At 43.1% G+C, this 19,505-nt stretch overlaps 2 protein-coding genes and 2 long non-coding RNA genes across 18 annotated transcripts in view; 2 read left to right on the top strand and 2 right to left on the bottom strand.

Moving 5' to 3' along the window:
• Positions 1-1,148: 1,148 nt before the first annotated feature.
• LOC121712886 (chymotrypsin-like elastase family member 2A) lies at positions 1,149-9,175 on the bottom strand. 7 transcript variants are annotated; one of them, XM_042096979.1, is made up of 8 exons: positions 9,092-9,175; positions 6,093-6,725; positions 5,794-5,891; positions 2,600-2,725; positions 2,325-2,461; positions 1,949-2,094; positions 1,594-1,746; positions 1,149-1,328 (listed from the first exon to the last, which is right to left on the bottom strand). In XM_042096979.1, exons 2-8 carry the CDS (start codon positions 6,225-6,227, stop codon positions 1,311-1,313), a joined length of 813 nt encoding a protein of 270 aa, XP_041952913.1. In that variant the 5' UTR covers positions 6,228-6,725; positions 9,092-9,175; the 3' UTR covers positions 1,149-1,310. The 7 variants fall into 7 exon arrangements, with proteins under 7 accessions (XP_041952913.1, XP_041952912.1, XP_041952914.1 ...); XM_042096978.1 differs by having other exon boundaries at positions 6,093-6,756; positions 9,092-9,132; XM_042096980.1 differs by having other exon boundaries at positions 6,093-6,722; positions 9,092-9,125.
• Positions 6,018-19,505, top strand: part of LOC121712915 — a 14,221-nt gene continuing 733 nt past the window's right edge. Inside the window, exons 1-2 of the long non-coding RNA XR_006032697.1 lie at positions 6,018-6,028; positions 16,898-16,902. This is a non-coding gene — a long non-coding RNA (uncharacterized LOC121712915). The remainder of the gene's footprint in view (positions 6,029-16,897; positions 16,903-19,505) is intronic.
• LOC121712884 lies at positions 9,407-14,040 on the top strand. Of its 9 annotated transcripts, none has more exons than XM_042096971.1 (12): positions 9,407-9,671; positions 10,526-10,618; positions 10,769-10,840; positions 10,963-11,206; positions 11,381-11,663; positions 11,749-11,982; positions 12,071-12,162; positions 12,246-12,350; positions 12,457-12,650; positions 12,983-13,082; positions 13,367-13,431; positions 13,812-14,040. In XM_042096971.1, the coding sequence occupies exons 5-12, from the start codon at positions 11,429-11,431 to the stop codon at positions 13,888-13,890; spliced, it is 1,104 nt and encodes a 367-aa protein (XP_041952905.1). In that variant the 5' UTR covers positions 9,407-9,671; positions 10,526-10,618; positions 10,769-10,840; positions 10,963-11,206; positions 11,381-11,428; the 3' UTR covers positions 13,891-14,040. The 9 variants fall into 9 exon arrangements, with proteins under 9 accessions (XP_041952905.1, XP_041952904.1, XP_041952903.1 ...); XM_042096970.1 differs by having other exon boundaries at positions 12,983-13,218; XM_042096969.1 differs by having other exon boundaries at positions 12,983-13,218; positions 13,777-14,040.
• The window catches only part of LOC121712913, a 14,966-nt gene continuing 13,849 nt past the window's right edge, over positions 18,389-19,505 (bottom strand). Inside the window, exons 3-4 of the long non-coding RNA XR_006032695.1 lie at positions 18,666-18,758; positions 18,389-18,461 (exon numbers count right to left, since the gene is read on the bottom strand). This is a non-coding gene — a long non-coding RNA (uncharacterized LOC121712913). The remainder of the gene's footprint in view (positions 18,462-18,665; positions 18,759-19,505) is intronic.

The raw sequence follows: 19,505 nt of genomic DNA, 5'->3' as shown, positions 1-19,505 counted from the left end.
ATCTTTCAGAAGCCAGCTGCAGTATTCCCTTAGCTCAGACGCTCTCTGAGACACGCACGCACGCACACACACACACAATTCAACATTTTTTTGTGGGATTCAGAGGAAACCCGGGGGGTGAGTGTGTGAGCACGCAAAACCCAGTGTGTGTGAGCCATCGTGACTTAACGGTTTTTACATGATTCCCGTCTGCTAGATGCTTGACACGATATCTAGAAACAAAACTGGGAGCTAAGGTTTCTCTGTTCTATCACACACACACACACACACACACACACTGAAGGAGAATTATGTGTGAAGACACACACACACCAGATCCAGCAGAGCCTGAGAGAGAGTGTGTTCTCTGTGAAGACCCTCACCAGTGTCTGGAGGGTGTGAGTGAACATTCTCCGTAGACACACACACACACACTACATGGTGTCTGAGCAAGGGTTGTCTGTGTAGAAACACAGCTCACCATTGTGTTGAAGGGGTGGGTGCACCTGGGCTGCAATCATGTTAACAAGTTTTAAACACTCGCACACACACACTCGACCTTGAACTGGACTGATAAGGGAGCCTTGCCTTATTTGCTACAAGAAGAAGGAGCTCTTAAAATCCCTTCCCCCTGAGCTGGTGTTACATCTGAACTTTTATAATCAGCTGTGTTTGTGTGTGTGAGAGAGAGAGAGAGGTCTTTTATACTTTTACGTCTTAGATTGATGTTTTATGTTCATGTTTGTGTTGATATGACTCACTTCTGAAGGACTAAAGATGGCATGTTTAAAAAAATAACTGAGATTCATGTTTTTGTTTTGCTCCTGGACACTTAAGAGATAAATAAAATAAATAAAAGAGGTATTTGTATGCAAAGAAAGTTGGCTGCTGAATTGGTTCTGTGTTGAATGTGGAATTTCATCTTCCTTACAAATGTTGAGTGAACAACACCCTCTAGTGGTCAAGTGGTGTAAATGAGTCCAACACGCAATGAGTCCAACACGCCCTCTAGTGGCAATGTAAATGTCATGGCACTGGTCTCGTAGGCGTGAGTGCAGTCCATGGTCGACAAGCGGTCCTGACCTGAGCCCCTTATACTGAACAATTAGCTGAATTCGCAGTGGAGATCACATATTCACACAGATTATAGTTTTTACAACATCCTTGTTCTTTATTTCAAGTTCCATTACATAGTTTCTTGCATTCTAACATAATTCATCTGATTAGGATTTATTTTATCCAGTATGTTGGCAGAAGTGTGTGTGTGTGTGTGTGTGTGTTAGCTGCAGGTTTGCCGTTGTATAGTCCAGTCTCCATTGCTGCCCTCTGCTTCAGTTGTTGGCCACAGTCTGGAGGAGGAGCCAGAGGGGTTCATGGGTGCATCACTTGTTAGGTTAACACTTCCTGTTAGTACCGCTAACTGTGTCACTTTGCTCTGTCTGCTGACTCTACCACACCTGCTCTTTGTGTGTGTGTGAAGTGGAATGGTCACAGCCTTCAAGGATCTAGGTCATAAATGTGTGTGTGACAAAAGACTATTTTTCTAGCTGACTAGTGTGATGACTGTGTGTATGTGAAGGAATAGGTCAGTGTGTGTGTGTGGGGGGGACTCACCGCGTTGATCCAGTCGATGTAGGAGCTGACCTGCATGAAGACTGTGGGTTTCTGGTGGACGTTGCAGCCTGTTCCCGACCCGAAGCTCACAACGCCATGGACTTCCCATGATCCATCTGGACTCTGGCAGTTCAGAGGTCCCCCTGAGTCACCCTGCATCAGACCAATCACCAATCAGCGCCTTTGCAGATGCAAGTAAGTGTGTGTGTACATGTGTATGTTTGGGTGTGTGTGACTATAAGTAGTGTGTGTGTGTGCGCACGTATATGTATGAGAGAGTGTGTGTGTGTGTGTGTGTGCGCACCTATATGTGTGAGTGTGTGTGTGTGTCTGTGTGTGTGTGTGTTAGTCTTACGTTGCAGCCAGCCACTTGTCCGTCCCCCCCTGCACACACCATGTCATCAGTGGCCAGCACTGACCACCAGTCGGACTGGGAGCAGGTGGCGTGGTCCACCACCGGGAGCAGAGCCTGCTGCAGGACATCAGCACCGGGACCGTCCGCTGAGCACACACACACACACACACAGTAAACATTCACACACTCATCTGGTCTGACACACACTCAGACTCAGACTCTTGCCGTGTATTGGTTCTACCTGTGCACTTGGTCTGTGTGCTCATTTCTGATTGACTGTTCTGTCAGAAAGAGTCTTACTGTAGATGCATCCTCAGTCCTCTGTGTGCATGTGTGTGTGTGTGTGTGTGTGTGCGCTGCTCTGTGTGAGACTCACTCCACAGGCGTCCCCAGCCGGTGACGTAGCAGGGGAAGTCGTGGTCGAGGACGTGTCCAGCATCGGGCAGACAGGCGGGCATGATGGTGTGAGAAACGGTCACAGGGGTCTGCAGCTTGATCAGAGCAATGTCGTTACTGTGGAACACACACACACACACACACACACACACACACACACACAAATGGAAGGAGGGAACAAATACAAGCTGTTGGTACAGATAGAGTAAAATGTGTGTGTGTGGGGGGGGGGGGGGGGGGGGGTTACGTATGTACCGGCTGAGGAGGATGTTGTAGTTCTCGTGTTCGATGATCTTGGCGGCGTTGATGAACTGAGCGGCCTCCTCGGTCACTGTCAGATCGTGTTTCCCCAGGGCCACACGGTAGGTGTTGCTGCTGCTGCAGGATGGAACAGGGGATGCAGAGACAGGAGAGATGGAGGGAGAGAAGAAGGGAGGAGAGAGATGGAGGAAGAAAGGGATTGCGCAAATGAGAGATCCCATTCCGCATGTGATGTTAGCAGCGTTTAACAGCAAATTGCTTTGATGGCTTGCTTTACAGTATGAAGATACCTCCAGTCCCGGCATCATGGGGGGGGGGGGCTCTGGGGGGTCGGGCCTGTCCTGGAAGTCAACTGTGCCCGCCCTGGACGAGCTGCTGCACCAACCACCCCCACTTCCCCAATCCCACTAAACTGATTCTGAACACTAATTTAATGTAGGCCTATATGATAGGTTTGTCAATAAAGCAAGTAGCACCTTTATCACCTTTATGGAGAGGAGGTTTTAATGGCGCAGTTTAGGCTAGCCTACTTCACTTCTGCACTAACCCCTGTCATCCGATGACCGATATGGTTTATCAGCTCGCAGGTAATATTTAATCAATTATATAATTATATTAATGTGTCTTCTATTTTGTCTCAACATCAATCAGGTTTCAGACCTAAATTTTCCACCACAACTGCCTTATATAAGTTCACCAATGATGTATCATCATCCCTCGATGATAATATGTCTACTGGAGCGATTTTTATAGACTTAACCAAAGCTTTTGACCTTGTTAATCACTACATGCTTTTAGACAAACTTCATGCTATTGGGCTCTCTAAACAAGCTCTTCTTTGGTTTAGCTCTTATTTACATTTTCGTCAACAGTGTGTCCTTTTTCAGGGTAGTCTATCCTCCTTTGCCATTATGGAAAAGGGTGTCCCTCAAGGATCTTCGTTAGGGCCTCTCCTATTTTCAGTCTTTATCAATGACCTTCCACAAGCTTGCTCAGACTGTTCTATTCACTTATATGCTGATGACACAGTGATCTATAATTCCGACTCTAATATTTCTAAGATACAGAACACTCTTCAGACAGACTTTGATATTATTCAAAAATGGCTCCAATGTAATGACCTCCTGTTGAATAAAAATAAATCCTACTGTATGCTTTTCCCAACAAGATCTACTGTTAAACAAACAAACTTTTTAGATGGCACCGCTCTTGGCAGAGTTGATGAATTTAAATACTTGGGCTTTTGGCTTGATTCTCAACTCTCCTATAAAACCCACATCAATCATACTATAAGAAAGCTGAATTGTAATATAAGGATGCTGTATCGTTTCAATAATTGTTTTACACAGCAGATCAGGTTGAGAATTGTGAAGCAATTATTATTTCCAATTATAGACTATGCTGATGTAGTATATCAGAACTCCACTGAGACCTGTCATAAGCCTTTGACTGTTGTCTTTAATAGCATTTGCAGATTTGTGTTAAAATGTTCATACAGAACGCATCACTGTATCCTGTATGATTCACTGAATATTCTGTCACCCAACGCCAGGAGACAGTTTCATTGGTTCCAGCTTATTTTTAAGTGCATATATCTTAGTTATCCACTCTACCTGCAACAACATTTAATACCTTACCAAACAAACTATAGTTTGAGGCACACCGAATATCTATCATTTACAGTACCACATATCTCCAAAGAAAGCGGCAGGCGTTCATTTAAATACAAGGCTCCCTTTGACTGGAATAGCCTGCCTGGGGCCTTAAGATCAATTACATCTTTGAGTCGCTTTAAGACATCTTTTTCCACATATCTGAAAGCAAGTGACCATTGTAATTGTTTTCATTAATGCTTTTTTGTGTGTCTGTCTGATCTGTCAATATGCTCTGTTATAGATGTGAGAATACGTGTCTATATTTTTGTATATGTGTATGTATGTACTGTGCGCATGCATATATGTGTCTGTATGTATATATGTGGATATGTAGATGTATGCTTGTTGTGTATATATGTGTATATGTATGTATTATTAGGGAATGGGAGCTGTTGGGTTGGGGCTGTTGGGTTGGGGGTGGGGGAAGGGGGCTGTATGTGAGTGAATGTGTATGTTGTATTGTACTGTACTGTAGTATCTTGTCCTTGTCCAGTCTTATCGAGGACCTTCTCGAAAATGAGATGGCACATCTCAAGAGGCATTCCTCTTTAAATAAATAAATAAAAATAAATAAGATATACTAACTACGATACGAGACATAGCCTAAGTAGGCCTAGTAGTTCCTGGGTTTGTTTGACAGCGTTAACCTTTACTGTTTTCTTCTGACCTAGTCGGAGAACGTAGGGGAGCTCCAGCTCCAGGGCCGACGTTATCCGTAACTTCGGGACTACAACTCCCTCCCCTCTATTTCTAGTAAATGAACGAGGATTTCGGTTTTATCTGCGGATTTATTTTTTGCATTATTTTGAATATGACTCACTTCAGTCTCAACAGTCTATTTTCTCCACACGCATCTCAGTTCCAACACACATATCCCCTCTCACTTTCTCTCCCCAACCCTGCGCACGGGGCTCTCTGAGCTGCACCATTACAACAATAGCTTACCCCAAACATCTACATTTAATGTTTTGTTAAGTGTAAGCTTGTAATTATACGTAGATATACCCCCCCCCCCCAATACACAGCACATTGTCTCATGAGGAAGCTTCTCCAACACACATATTGCACACTGCCCTCTCCCCACATACACAGCACACTATCCCATCTCCCCTGTCATCCCCCCAACACACACACCAAGACCCCTGGCAGTTGGGTTAGCCCCTTGAGCCGTGGATCTGCCCAAGGTTTCTTCCTTAGTAAGGGAGTTTTTCCTTGCCCCTGTTGCTCTTGGGTGCTCCTTGTTGGTGCCCCCCCCCCCCCCCCCCCATAAATGCACAAATAGGCTGACACCAGACACTGGTGCACTGCATTTCTTACTTCCAGTAACTATATGCATGTGACTATAAACTTCCTTGTATCCTTGTATCCTTATATCCTTGTAAACTACCGTGATTAATTTAAGTTCCCGCAACAGTGATCAATTTGTGCCCCCCTTGGAAAAATGAAATGCCGTCCGTTTGCCGCTGGGTCTGCCTCCACAGGTAGGTGTGTGTGTGTGTGTGTGTGTGTGTGTGTGTGTGTGTGTGTGTGTACCTGATGCAGTGGGCAGCAGTGAGGACCCAGTCAGCAGAGATGAGGGTTCCTCCACAGGTGTGGTACCAGTTGCCATTTCTGGTGTATTGCAGAGAGATCTGAGAGAGAGAAAGAGATGGAGAGAGGAAGAGATTGAGAGAGGGAGAGAAAGAACATAATGAAAATGATTAGAAAGAAAAAATAATGTATGATGGTGTGTGTGTGTCTGTGTGTGTGAATCTGTGTTTGTATGTGTGTGTGTGTGTCTGTTTCTGTGTCTGTATGTATGAAGAGTGTGTGTGTGTGAGATGTTCCTGTACCTGCCAGGGCCAGCTGTGGGCTCTGGCATCCACTCCTCCCACCACCCTCGTCACCACAGGGGGGAATGTGGGCAGCCCACAACCGTAGGCTACACACGCACACGCACACACACACACACACACATTAATACACATCACACATCATACATACAGACACCACACACACACACACATACACACGCGCACACACAAACACATTAATACACATCACACACACACACACACACACACACACACACACATCAAACACACTGTAGAATATTTTTAAAATTGTTGACATCATGTTCAGAACAGCAGTGAATAGCTTGTACTAGATGAATGATAAGCAACACACATTGTTTCAGAGCTCAGGGATTCAGCAGATGGTTTTATTTAAGTGTATGAAGCTAGCCAAGTTTTCCTGGAGTCTTTACAGACATTGTATCAGACCCAAACACCGTGTGTGTGTGTGGACCTTACCTTCCGTCAAAAGAGCTGCGAGAAACACTAACTTCAGCATGGTACAGACACACTCCTGAAGAGTCTAACACCGATCCTGTGTGTGTGTCCGGTTCTACACACAGTGTCCACTCACACAGCTTTCACGCCGGCAAGTGGAAGATTAACCCCCTCTGAGGACACCTAGAACACCTGCTGAAGGCAAAGCCTTTCCCACTACACGCCTCTGAAAAACATCCTAACAGTTTATACGTTTGATATTGTAGCCCCACAAGTTTACGAACAATTTATACGTTTGATATTGTAGCCCCACATATATACTAACAGTTTATATGTTTGATACTGTAGCCCCACATATATACTAACAGTTTATATGTTTGATATTGTAGTCCCACAAATGTACTTGTATCATAGTTTATATTCCACTGAACCACTCACTATGGATTGTTATTGTTGTCGTCATTGTTCAGTGGAGCTGGAGGTTTTTATTTCTTTCTGTTCCTTGTTTGTTTTCTCTCTCTGAGAAGCTCAAACATGGCATCTCCTGAAAACTGCAACCTACTTCACAGCTTTGTTATAACTCGGTTGGGTCGCTATTTCATACTGCTACAAGTTTTTTTTTGTTATTGTTGCTTTATAAACAACATTTGTGGACTTCAATCAGTGTGTTAATGTCTCTATCATGATTTCTGACATCTGTCGTGTGTTTTGTTCTTTTGGTATCCCAGTTACTTTTAACTTTGTGTAAAATGTTTCATCCTTAGTCCGTTTGAGCAGATATACTAAAACAAATGTCAGGCACTGATTGACCATGGCGTGGGCTTTGGTATTTGCTGCTGAAACGTCTACTTTCAATATGAGTGTGTTTGTTTTTGGTTAGTGTCTGGGAAGACCTTCAAATGCTAATTTTGTGTTTTTCATTTTGTTTAACAGACGTGAGTGTGTGTGAGTGTGCGCTGATCGCCTAGGTAGGCCATGTGCGTAACCCAGGTGTTTTCTGCTGCAGGATTTCTCAGCAGCCCAGTCAGACCATGTCACCCTATCAGGACCTGGGGCCGGTTTCACTAAATGAGACTTTGACTATGGCTTATAGTTAGATAGTCAGACTTCATATAGACATAAATTAAACCCTTGCACAAAGCAGTATAGCTATTGACTATCTGAAGTAGCACTATGGTTCAATAAATTCTGGGTATCATAATGTAAGACTAAGTAGGTAAGTAAGACTCAAAAATATGGCCGCCTAAGTAACCATTAACTAACCCCTGGCCCCTCCATTATGCGGTCCAGATAAGAGCCTGCCCTACTTCTGAGTGTCCCCTTAAACAGGTCAGAGACAGGGTTCAGAACTTTGGCACTTTATTTGCACTTCACTGTAGCACTTTACTGCTGACATTATCAAAGCAATACAGGTGTGGACTGCCAGGTGGTGATGGAGTGTACTGGGTGGAACATTCCGATACCGGTGCTAAATCGATACTTTTAAAACGGTGCCTGAACCGGTACTTTGTTTTTAAAATGTTTTAAATTAAAATGGTCTAAAGCATGAATTGCTTTTTTTTTAATTGATAAGACACATTTGAACATGAAATTGAACTGTTATATTCAATTTACTATCAATATCTCATTGCTCCTACGAATAATACATTTAAATGTTAAAACGGCTTGCCATGCATGCACACACAATGGTGAGCTCTGCTTTCAAGTTTACTCAGTGTAGGCGGTTTGCCATAATGTATGTTAAAACCGCTTGCCATAAAACTGCCAGGTCATGGACAATGGCATTTGCAAGCAAATCTAACAGGGACTCTATTTTCCAGTTGCTTCAAGAAATTTCATGTCTTAACCCATAACACGCAGTAGTTTTGAACATGTTAGGCTACATGTCGGTGTTGAAGTGTTTAGATTCCCAGCGCTAGCCTAGTAGGCATTTTAACAGCAACTATGGCTATGCGCTAACACCAGTCAGCTGAGTTTAATTAGCGATAACGTACGGAGATGGTTTCGTAGCCTCTTTGACAGCTCGGTGACATCAGGTATGTAACCTACATATTTATGTTTTTGCCAGCTAACTTTTAACATGATCTTCATATTCATTGTGATGCTAGATTTTGACAGGAGCTTGCGATAAAGTAAGCTACTTGGGCTCACGCAAGCTGTCAAACACTGTCCACTTGCCTATGTGGTGCACCCCTCTGGTTTATACATCCAGTGTTTATCATATGTTAGCTAACTGTATCTGGATGTGTTTGTGTTGCTATCAGAGCAAGACGTTAGAGATGGCGCATGACATGCAGTGATGCCCTCGTATAAAAAAGTATATAAAAAAAACAAAAAATGCTATTTAAGCACCGAAATGAGGCAACGAAATCCACGTTGTTATTCGATGCAGTTACTACCGTTTGTGTCGGCACCGGTGCCATATTAGAACCGTGTTTCGGTGCCCAACCCTACTCATAGTGTGTGTGTGTTTGTCTTCATATTTACATTGTTGATCCAGGGCACGTATGTGCTGCCCCTGGTGTGTGTGTGTGTGTCCGTGTCCGTGTGTCCATACTTACATTGTTGATCCAGGACACGTATGCGCTGACTAGGGTTGCCAACTTTCTGATATGAAAATAAGGAACGGGGTTAGTGGGGGGGGGGGGGGGGGGGGGGGGTTCGATAATACACTTCAGTACACCGGCATCCACTTCAGTTAGTGGGGGGGGGGTAATATATCCCACCTTATTGGCTGATGTGTCTCCAGGGAGATTCCGGTGGCCCCCTGAACTGTCAGAACTCAGACGGAATCTGGGAGGTGCACGGAATCGTGAGCTTCGGCGCTCCTTCCTGTAACCAGGTGCAAAGACCCTCCGTGTTCACTAGGGTCAGTCTGCCCCCACCCCCTCCTGCTCCTCCCCTCCCCCACTGAGTTCAAGTTCTACAGTGAAGTGTAACTGCGAGAATGGCCGAAAGTTCTTGGAAGAGACCTCCATCGCCTCCAGCTAAAAAACCTCGATCTGAGGCGAAAAGAATATCAGATAGGAAGCGAGCAAAAACACGAGTTAATCTAGGGAGTGCTTTCCACCGATGGAGACAGCTGTTGGATAGCAAGGAGATGCAGTTCGATTCTGAACTTGCGACATTTCTTCTTGACTGGTAAGTAAACATCTGTTAAACATAATTCATAATTTTGATTAAGCAAAGGAGATATTGTAGAATTAGCTCTCGAGTCACTAGGTTATGTGTGTCAGCTGTAGATAGCGGTAAATTGACTTTGTTCGACCGCCATTGCTAACGTTAATGTTGCCAACATAGCGATAGCGTCCTTGCTGCATACGCTAAGCAGTTTGCCAAATACTATTATTTGTACGTGACCAAGTTTTGTGTCCTACACAATACATAGAGTATAATGTTCCAATATGCGATAAATACATTTTGATATTGGTGAATGTTCACTGGCTTGTGGTCTTGCTAACGAATGATGTTGGCAGCATAAGGATACTAAATTACAACTAATGCTAGCTCTAAAAAATTAGGATAACTTTCAGCTACGTTAGAATACTATCCTCTATCTCCAGTAACGTTATACGTTGCTTAGATTGTGTCGGGCCTGTTGATCATAACCTACCCCTTTGATAGTGTGTACTGTTTAGTTGATTGGTAGCCACATCTAGTGATCGTTCGACTAGTCCACCCAACTGGCATGAGGAGATTGGTTGGAACAGTCGATAACGTTGATTAAATGTTCTCTGCCTAGATTTAGTTTCCCACTTGCATGGCAGTTGCAAGTATGCGGTCATGGTGGTAACTTGGTCATAGTAAATGCGTTCTTTCTTTGCTGTGGTTTGTATGATGATCGTGCGATTATGTGTGTTTAATTATTTCACTATGGTAATGAAGTAGCCTAATAAGTGTCAATAAATGGTTGACATGCTCACATTATTGGGATGAGAAGAGCCCAGTTTAAACAGATGTAATCACCTCTGGTCATTTCTCAACACTTTTCCAAGGTATGAGGGACCACAAACCTCTACGCCCATGAAGAAACCTGTGCTGCCAACAGATATTGGTGTATCCAGCATAAGTTCAAGTGATTCAGATAAGTAAGTATGACAATTTTCATTAAAAAAAATACATGTTTTGCCCTCTATGGAACAGAATGTCTAGACCAGTGCAGTTATACTACCATGATGTCTACATTGTATGCATGCATTGCCTTTATGTTTTGTCAATGTTCTCTCTATTATTGATAGTTACAGGCCACCAACAAAGACAGGCAAGGAGAAGGTCAAAGATGCACAGGAATTGGCCAGGCTCGAGTGCAGGTACATGTAAATCAATAGCCAAGGGGTTTCAATGACATGATGAACTTACTAAGTTGCTTTAAAGTTCTGATGCATTTCATGATCCCCTGCTGAGACTTTCCTTTTGAATTATATACCCCTAGTCTAAGTGAAATGAGCATTGGTGGGGAAGAAACCGTTGTTGATGAAGGCATCATCAATGACTGGCGGAACAGCACGTGATTCATTTGCCTTATTTGAAGCTTGACTGCACTGCTACCTGTACATCACAAAACTTGTCCAGTCCAACAGTGCCAAGTGAAATGTCAGACAGGAGCAAAGTGTCACCGCTATCCACCATTCGAAGTACACATCAAGAGCAGAGCCACAGCAAGTGTTTTAGAATGGGTAAGTACCATGATGTCATTTACATATTCGTTATGTTAACATTTGTAATCACTATCTTGCCAATAAAAGATGTTTTGTTGGTGCTGTGCATGCTTGTTGGACAGCTAAATGATGGTGACATGTATGTGTCCCTAATCTTTGTAATGTTTATCTATAACTTTCTTTGCTTTTTAGGTCTGTGCTGATGGACATGTTGTATGGCGTTGGTTTTCGCAACCTGCCATGAAATATGGAATGTTGGCAGGGGATTTTATGCTGTCAGCAAACATATTGATCTCTGGCAATAACTACTCCAAAATCGCCCTGCTGTTCAAGTTTATGAACATGGGTATGGTTGGACGGAACACATATTTCACTATTCAAGACGTATACTGCATCGACACCATCAAAAAGTTTTGGATGGAGAAGAGGGCCGAATTGATAGTGGGCCTACAAAACAAAGATGTGGTTATCCTTGGTAACACATGTTTCTCATATTTATGAAGTTGTATGGTTTCCAAAGGTTATGTTTGTTGTCTTATGCTATGCACTGTTTTCCCTTGCTGATGGGAGGTGTGACACACCGGGCCACTGTGCACAGTATTGCACCTACACAACAATGGAGAATGACTCCAAAAAGATCATAAATGTTGTGACCGTTGACAAGAGACAGACTGATCTCCGTTCTGCAATCATGGAAAAGCAGGCGTTCATCCTGACAGTGGATCAGCTGATCAAGGAGGTGAAGCTGGTAGAAGTGTGCACCGATGCCCACTGTCAAATCAGTGCCCTAATGGGTAAGTTTGTTTTCATTTGCGAGCCTATCAAACACAAGACATAGTTGTTGTCGTAGTTGGACGTCTGAATGTACACATTTTCTTTTAGATCCTGTGAAAGGAAAGTATAAGGACAATGGTATCCACCACAGTCTGGACATGTGGCATGGGGCCAAGAACTTGTCAAAAAAGATGTCTGAAGTAAGTGTTCAGTAGTGATAAAGCCTCGATTCTATGTTTTATAATTGTTCTGTGATTAAACTTTAATTAATGTTTGCATTTAGGCAGCACTGGTTAAAGACCAAACGGTTTTGCTCCACTGGCTCAAGGACATCATAAGCGACTTCTGGTGGTGCTGCAAGACAGCTGACTCGTATGAGGAATTCTTGGTTAGTTGTGCATTGTTCTGGCTTTGTTTTCTTTTTCTACATTATTGCATTAAGGAACTAATTAGGTCTTTGTCTGTTATACACCCTTTTTTCTTGTAATTTTTAGCAACTTTGGATTGGGGTTGTCCACCACGTCTGCAACGAGCATAAGTGGGCAATGGGAGTGTGCAAACATGGCCCCCTACCGGCGGACACTGATAAGACGTGGATTGAGAGGGACTCTAAAGCGCACAAAGCCCTTGTTGAGATCATCCTAAGGAAGCGGTGGCTAAAAGATGTGCACAAGTTCTTGCGTTTCAGGTGTGTGTGTGTGTGTGTGTGTGTGTGTGTGTGTGTGTGTGTGTGTGTGTCCTATGATGAATTGTACAACACAGATCAACTGCGGAGCTTGAGTCCTTCCAAAATCATATTTTAATGTATGCGAGTAAGCGACAGGCCTTCACTCCCTTTGTCTATCAAGCTCGTGTCCTACTGGCAGCCCTGGATTACAATTTCCACTGTGACCTTGCGAAAAAGACAAAGGCAGATGGCACTCAGATGTATGTGTTATGACAACTACAGTATTAATTTCTAGAAATCACCACAACTGCTTTTCTCTTATGGTAACACAAAGCACACTAATCTTATTCCAGGTACCACAGGGTCTACAAAAAGCATGCCAAGCATTATGGCGTCTACACGTTGAGGACTCCAAAGTCCTACAACTACATTGGGGAGCTGCAGACTTCTGTGGTACAGTGTCGGCTAGAGAGTACCGGAATGCCTAAGAGGAGACCACTTCGGACAGATGACCCACGAAGGCTTGGCGTGCTTGCACCAGTGCCCCCCGTCCCAACAGCGGACCTTGTACAGAAACAAGTGAAGAGAGGTCTGGGTATGCAGAATTATACATTTGCAAAGTGTACCAGGCCCCCTCAAAACACAAAGCAAAATAGCATCACCATTTCCCTTTTGAAGCTCTTCAAACATGTCTTATCACAATATACCCATGTGTGTGTTCGTATCTGTTTTCACAGGATCAGAATTCCAGTCCAGTCCTCCCCTATGAAGGTGTAACAATTACATTGCTGTTGCCCAACAGGTAGGAAAATGTAATGTCATCTAATTTCAGTAATGTGGCAAAATGCTTAGCTAATGGCTGGGTAGTAAGTTGTTTCCTGCTGCAGAGGTTCCTAAAAAGTTGGTCAAGCAAACCCTGCTCCCCAGACAGATGCCAGTCTTGCTGTTTCATAAGCTGTTTGTAATATTTAGAGGAATCTAGTTATCTTTGTAAGTAGGCTTTAAAAAAACAGTAGAAACAGTGACTAGTGACACAGTAGCTTTATGTTTAAGAACTAATTCCAGCCGTTTTCAATCACAATGGGGTCCCAACCCTCAGATTAAGAGGTCCTGTCCTGCTCTAATTTGTTCATGTTCTTTCATTCAGATTGGTGTGTCAACAGGTTGAATTTTCTGCTGCAGATCGCCTCTTCATTTCCTGTGGCTCACCAACATGAAGCCTGACTCGTTAGCCCAACTTCTTGCTGTTGAAGACTGCTAAGGACTATCCATGTGCCCAGCTGCTTCCCTCCTGCCTCATGTGTATATAGTCCAAAAGTTACATATCTATTCATGTTGTTGCACTTGGCAGATGTAAAGTTCCTGTCTTGTAGTTTTATAATAAATACCAAGAATCAGGATTGGTGAAACATTTATTGTGCCTGAAAGTGTTCTTTGATCAAGATTGGTATACTAACATCATGCTTTTCTCTCCTGTTCCTGACTTCTTGATTGAGTGATACATTGGTGAAATGAGCTGTTCACAGAAGTTGCTCCCAGTAAAGTCCCAAAAATTTTATTTTGTAATATGACTGTAACAATTAAGTGTACATACCATTAAGATAATTAGGTACAAATACAAAAACAGAATGTATATAGCCAAAAAGAAACTATTTGTTGTTAAAGAGTCGTTTAAACTAATGTAATTTTATGTGGTAGCTTTGGCTCTTTGACATTTGTGCCCATAGTTTTAAATATGAACTCATAGCCTATTGGGATTGTAGGGTAGGCTATGCTAAAAGAGATATGCATAACCAGAGGCACTATGCATTAATCCAGTTTTTAGTCTTTTGCTCCACTTAGTGTAGCTAAACCCCCTCACAAGGCATCACACTTTGCAAACTGCATTTAGGTACAAATAATTAGGTACAAATACAAAATGTATATAGTCAAAAAGAAACTATTTACAAAGGCAGGTGTACACACAGCTAAAAGCCAGGCTGAAAACCTGTGTACTGTCCCTGGGGATCAGGGAATCACAAATGCGCCACACACAGCAACTGGGAATGACTAGACGGTTTCCTGCCCCAAGGGACCCATGCTGCCAATAGACATAGTGTGTGTAGGCAGCGTATCTGTATTCCCTGTGGTCTGCCCCTGGCTCTCTGGCCCGTCCAAGAACAGTAACATCCTCTCTATACTGCCTATGAATACGGAGGTAGCCTTCGTCCAGGCAGTATTGCTGGAAATGGGGAAGGTTGCTGATGCAATTGGCAGGTATCTGCCCACAACACCGTCTCTCTCTGTCTGTGGGCATATCTCTGCAATTTCCACAACTACACCAAGTAACTCCTGGCAGTCCAGCTGATGGCGGGGGACCCTGTCTATTTTGGTGCATGGCAAGGGCATCAAACACCACCCCTGGCTGCCTTTCCAGGAGGCTGGTGGTGAGACACCTCAGGTCAGACATGTTCAGATGCTGTATTATGTTCTGAAAGGTGCAAAGGAAAAGATGAACATACCATTTTAGTCATAATGCAGGTATTCTTTGTCACATGAAATGTAGCCACTGTGCCCTAAGAATGGGAAGTTGCAGTTCTATTGTCAGTTGTAGAGGATGATTGCGTAAGGGATAACGTTCCGTGAGGCGGTCATTATCGTGGCATATCTCCCGACAGAGTGATGCAGCGCTGCCCGTGCCCTGCCGAGGGGCCGACCTCTAATAGTAAACAGAACGATTGGCTGTAACCACTGACTACATAGAGCATTTTAGTTACTGGCTACGTAGCAAGAACACCTGTGTTGCTGCCAGCCTCTCACGGTGACTGTTCTCCAAACGCCTCTGCTGGTCGGCGCGCTCTCTGGCTGCTCTGACAGCTCGAGCCGTCCCTGTACTGTTCGCTCCACGTCTGGGACTGACACCCTTTTCTTCTTTGCCTGGACCTTACGTTTGCCCACCCTTGTCTGACTCTATGCAGGGGGGATGTAATCTTCGTCGTCAGTCTAACAGCACCCGAAAAAAATACCTTATTACTATTTTCAGTTTTATCCATCCATACAATCACTACTACAAGCAGGCTAGGCCTAGCCTTTGCTAAGACTAGCTTGCCAAATGCCGCTAGCAAATTTGTATTTATTTCTCAAATTTCTCATTACCAACAATACCAGTGTGAAAAGCAAAACGTTAATAAAAACTGTTATATGTAGTGATGTTTACAGGGTCGGGCAAGGGTGAGCCGCTTGAAGAAGACATTTTCCAGATTTAGGAGTTTTTTCCCTAGGCGGAGATCATAGACAGTAGCGAAAACAGTAGCGAAGACGGAGACGGGGGAGGGAGGGGCTGAGGAGGAGAGGAGGGCGTGGGCAACGTGCGTTTCGTCGTTTCTACCACTAGCAAATCATTGTGGCAAATCATTGTTTTCCTACATGCTGCCCCCAACTGGTTTGGCGTGTGGAGTGTGAATTAAATAAAACGAAATCCTGACGGAGCGTGGATATTATACAATAACAAAGTGACAGTGACACTAAAGGCTATATATAGTGTTGTTGTGTAATTGATATGTGATTTATATTGATACATCACCCCATCAGTGACTATCCAAAACAGACCAAACCTGTGAGTAGAACTAGTGCTGACAGTTATAGACAGACACAGATCTGTAGCTGGAAACCATATATACAGGTACCCTGTCTCTGCTAAGTTACTGAAGCTAAATGTGAGCTTGATTAGGATTTGTATGGGTGCTCTCCTTGCATACTTATGTTGCTATTAGACATGGTGGTGTTAGTGGCTGTCCATTACATGCACTCTCCTCTCTGGTCAGGATATTAATATCAACCCCAATGCCTTTACAACATCATGGATACACTGAAATGCCAAAATCAGGCCTTTGAATGAAGTGGTAAAACAAAGTCCTGACTCACTGTGGACATCAAAGATTAGGGGGTTCCCTGAACCACTGGACAAACCCTCTTCATTGTGCAGTACTTTCAGAGTGTAGTAAAACAAAATACCAATGTAACATGTTGCTGAAGTTCTACCCACAGCATTAGAGTGTTTTGGATAGTCATCCACATAAATTACACACCAACAGTATATATATTTGTATATTTGTCACTGTCGCTTGTAATTTAAGATTGAATTTCAGTAAGGATTAATATGTGATATCTTTACAAATATGTGGGCCAGGGCATTCTGGAAGTGCAGAATGTAACATCAGTTAGCACACCTTGTGTTTACACAATATACTTGTAATGACCTAGTTAGGTTAAATAGGAATTCTCCTTAGTGTAAGTGTACTACACAAAGTAAGCATTTGTTTGCACAACTTGGAATTCCTATCCCAGATTAGTCTGTAATTTCAAGGCAATCGGTTTGCATGTTTTACAGGTTAAGTAAGGTTAACTAACTAACTAACTTCACAGTGTAGCAAAAACCTCTGCACTAACAGAAACGTGAGGTCGTGGGCTTGCCAAAGACTAATTGCAAAAGATGCATCCTACCTCATCTGTTGTCGTTTTGTATTCGAAATTGGGCTTTTCACAATCCAACGATATATCCAAAGTGCGAACTAGTTGGTGATGGTATATGGAAACTGGCAGTATGCATGCTACATGGAATTCTAACGGGTGCATGGCCTAATAATCAGGCAAGATATAACCCACGATCGCCATGGTCTCGTTATCAATTCGTGTTTGTAGTAATAATGGCAGCAACAATAAAACCATCTTGATCTTCATCATTTTTGACAGATCAGCAGCCTCTGGATGGTCATATGCATAGTTAGCCTACCTTTAGTTTGCATTTACATTTTAAACACTGAATCTACTGTCTTTACTGCCGGGAGAGAAAAAAATCCTGTATTCTTTTCTGTAGCCTAATATTCTTTTCTCGAAGTCAACTAGCCTGCTTGCAACGTCTCTCCTCAGCGAGTCACGTCACTTTCACTTCTATAGCTAGACTATAACGTTTAAAGGTGCCATGTGTAATATCCGCCAAAAAATCAATTCATACTCCACATTCCATAAAAGATGGAGGCAGTATACCTCCAGAAAGTGAGTTGGTCTACCCTAGAGTAACAACCGAGAAACGTGTATTGCAGTTTGGCTGGCGGTTATGTTGCCCGCATACCGCCTCTCATGGCCGAAGCTGGTATTATGACACCTGTCGGGCTGTGGCTAGTAATTTAGCATGCTAATTCTGGTTGATATCTCTGCAGCACTATACCTTGCCATTTTTTTAATGACATCATCGCCCTTATTTCTTCTCATTCTTTTGATGCGTGTAGCTCATTTTTTGGATATTTTTACCTCAATTCTTACACATGGCACCTTTAATCTATGGATAGCTATATTCAAAGCTATCCATAACCTTTTTTGCTATTTGCCTATTTGACAACAAATATAATGACAAACTGCGAATTTGTAGGCCTATATTAACAAAAAGCAAGGGGTGCTGCAGCACCCTCACCACCCACCTTCCCGTTGAACAGAGACTTCATTGATAGTGATAAATGGCATACTTGATGTTATGAGGACCCATTTGTCCAGGGTACCAGCACCACAAGGGTACCTCCACAGTTGTTTGTGTATGTGTGTGTGAGTGTGAGTGTGAGTGTGTGAGTGAGTGAGTGAGAGAGAGAATGTGTGTAGAAGTTACATACTTCATGCAGTGGACAGCAGTAATGACCCAGTCAGGGGAGATGAGGGTGCCTCCACAGGTGTTTGTGTGTGTGTGTGTGTGTGTGTGTGTGTGTGTGTGTATGTGTTTAAGTTACTTACTTGATGCAGTGGGCAGCAGTAAGGACCCAGTCAGGGGAGATGAGGGTTCCTCCACTGGTGCTGAAGAGAAGCCTGAGGCAGGGACAGACTTGTTAGTCATGTCCCAAACTAGGCTAATGCATTAACGATTAGATATTATCATATACACTCTATGCTAACTCTGGTGCTGAACAGAGACAGAGACAGGACCGCTAAATTCAGGCGAGTGTAGCTATGCTTGTTCAGTTGAGTTCAGCTAAGCTCAGCTTTGCTCAGGTGAGCTCAGGTGTCTCTCACCTGCCAGGGCCAGCTGTTAGGTGTGGCCTCCTGCCCGCCCACCACACGGCTCAGTCGGGGGGACGGCCGGCTTCCCACAGGAATAGTCCAAGGCTGAACACACACACACACACACAAAATGCATACACACCAGGTTCATAAAACATGTACACTATCAATTCCTCTTATTTCATGCATTGCTCTAGTCAGATGGTGTTTAAAATGCATAATGCAGATGCATAACTTACAGCTTGACCTGTTTCAGCCTTCTGGATGAGAGTTAGCCAAAAGCAACCCAATCAGACAGACAGACAGGCAATCAAGCAGACAGACATATAGAGGGACAGCAGCTTCACATAAGAGAACTTCTGATGGCAAATTTGAGTAAAAGTTGGTAAACCACCATTCTTACCTAATTTGAGGATGCTGATTCAGAATATTTTGTTTACCAAGCTCAATTCTGAGTTCTAAGCCACATAATCAGCATTTTAACATAAAATAGTGATTATTTTTGCTTATTTTTCCCTAAATTGGGTTAATTTCAAAAGTAATCATTAAAACCAAATAAAAGTATAGTTTATTAACATATTTAATGGGAACATGGTTACAGTTAACATGTAATAAACTCGGAAATTCTAATCAAAACACAACCATATTTTTATTGCTAACATAGTGAGTCACTCGTGGTGTTTCATGCATTTCATCACAATAACAAATTGCACAGATAACCTTCAACTCAGAATATATCCTACAGTACATATGAACATAGATAGCGGGAATAAGCCTAATGCAGAACTGCATCTACCGTCAGCAACAACCGACAAGTAAAAAACATTTTACTTTTAGTAACATTTGGCATGT

This window comes from Alosa sapidissima, chromosome 7 (assembly GCF_018492685.1).
Source record: "Alosa sapidissima isolate fAloSap1 chromosome 7, fAloSap1.pri, whole genome shotgun sequence".
Taxonomy (NCBI): Eukaryota; Metazoa; Chordata; class Actinopteri; order Clupeiformes; family Clupeidae; genus Alosa; species Alosa sapidissima.
This window is presented reverse-complemented; position numbering and strand designations above follow the sequence as displayed.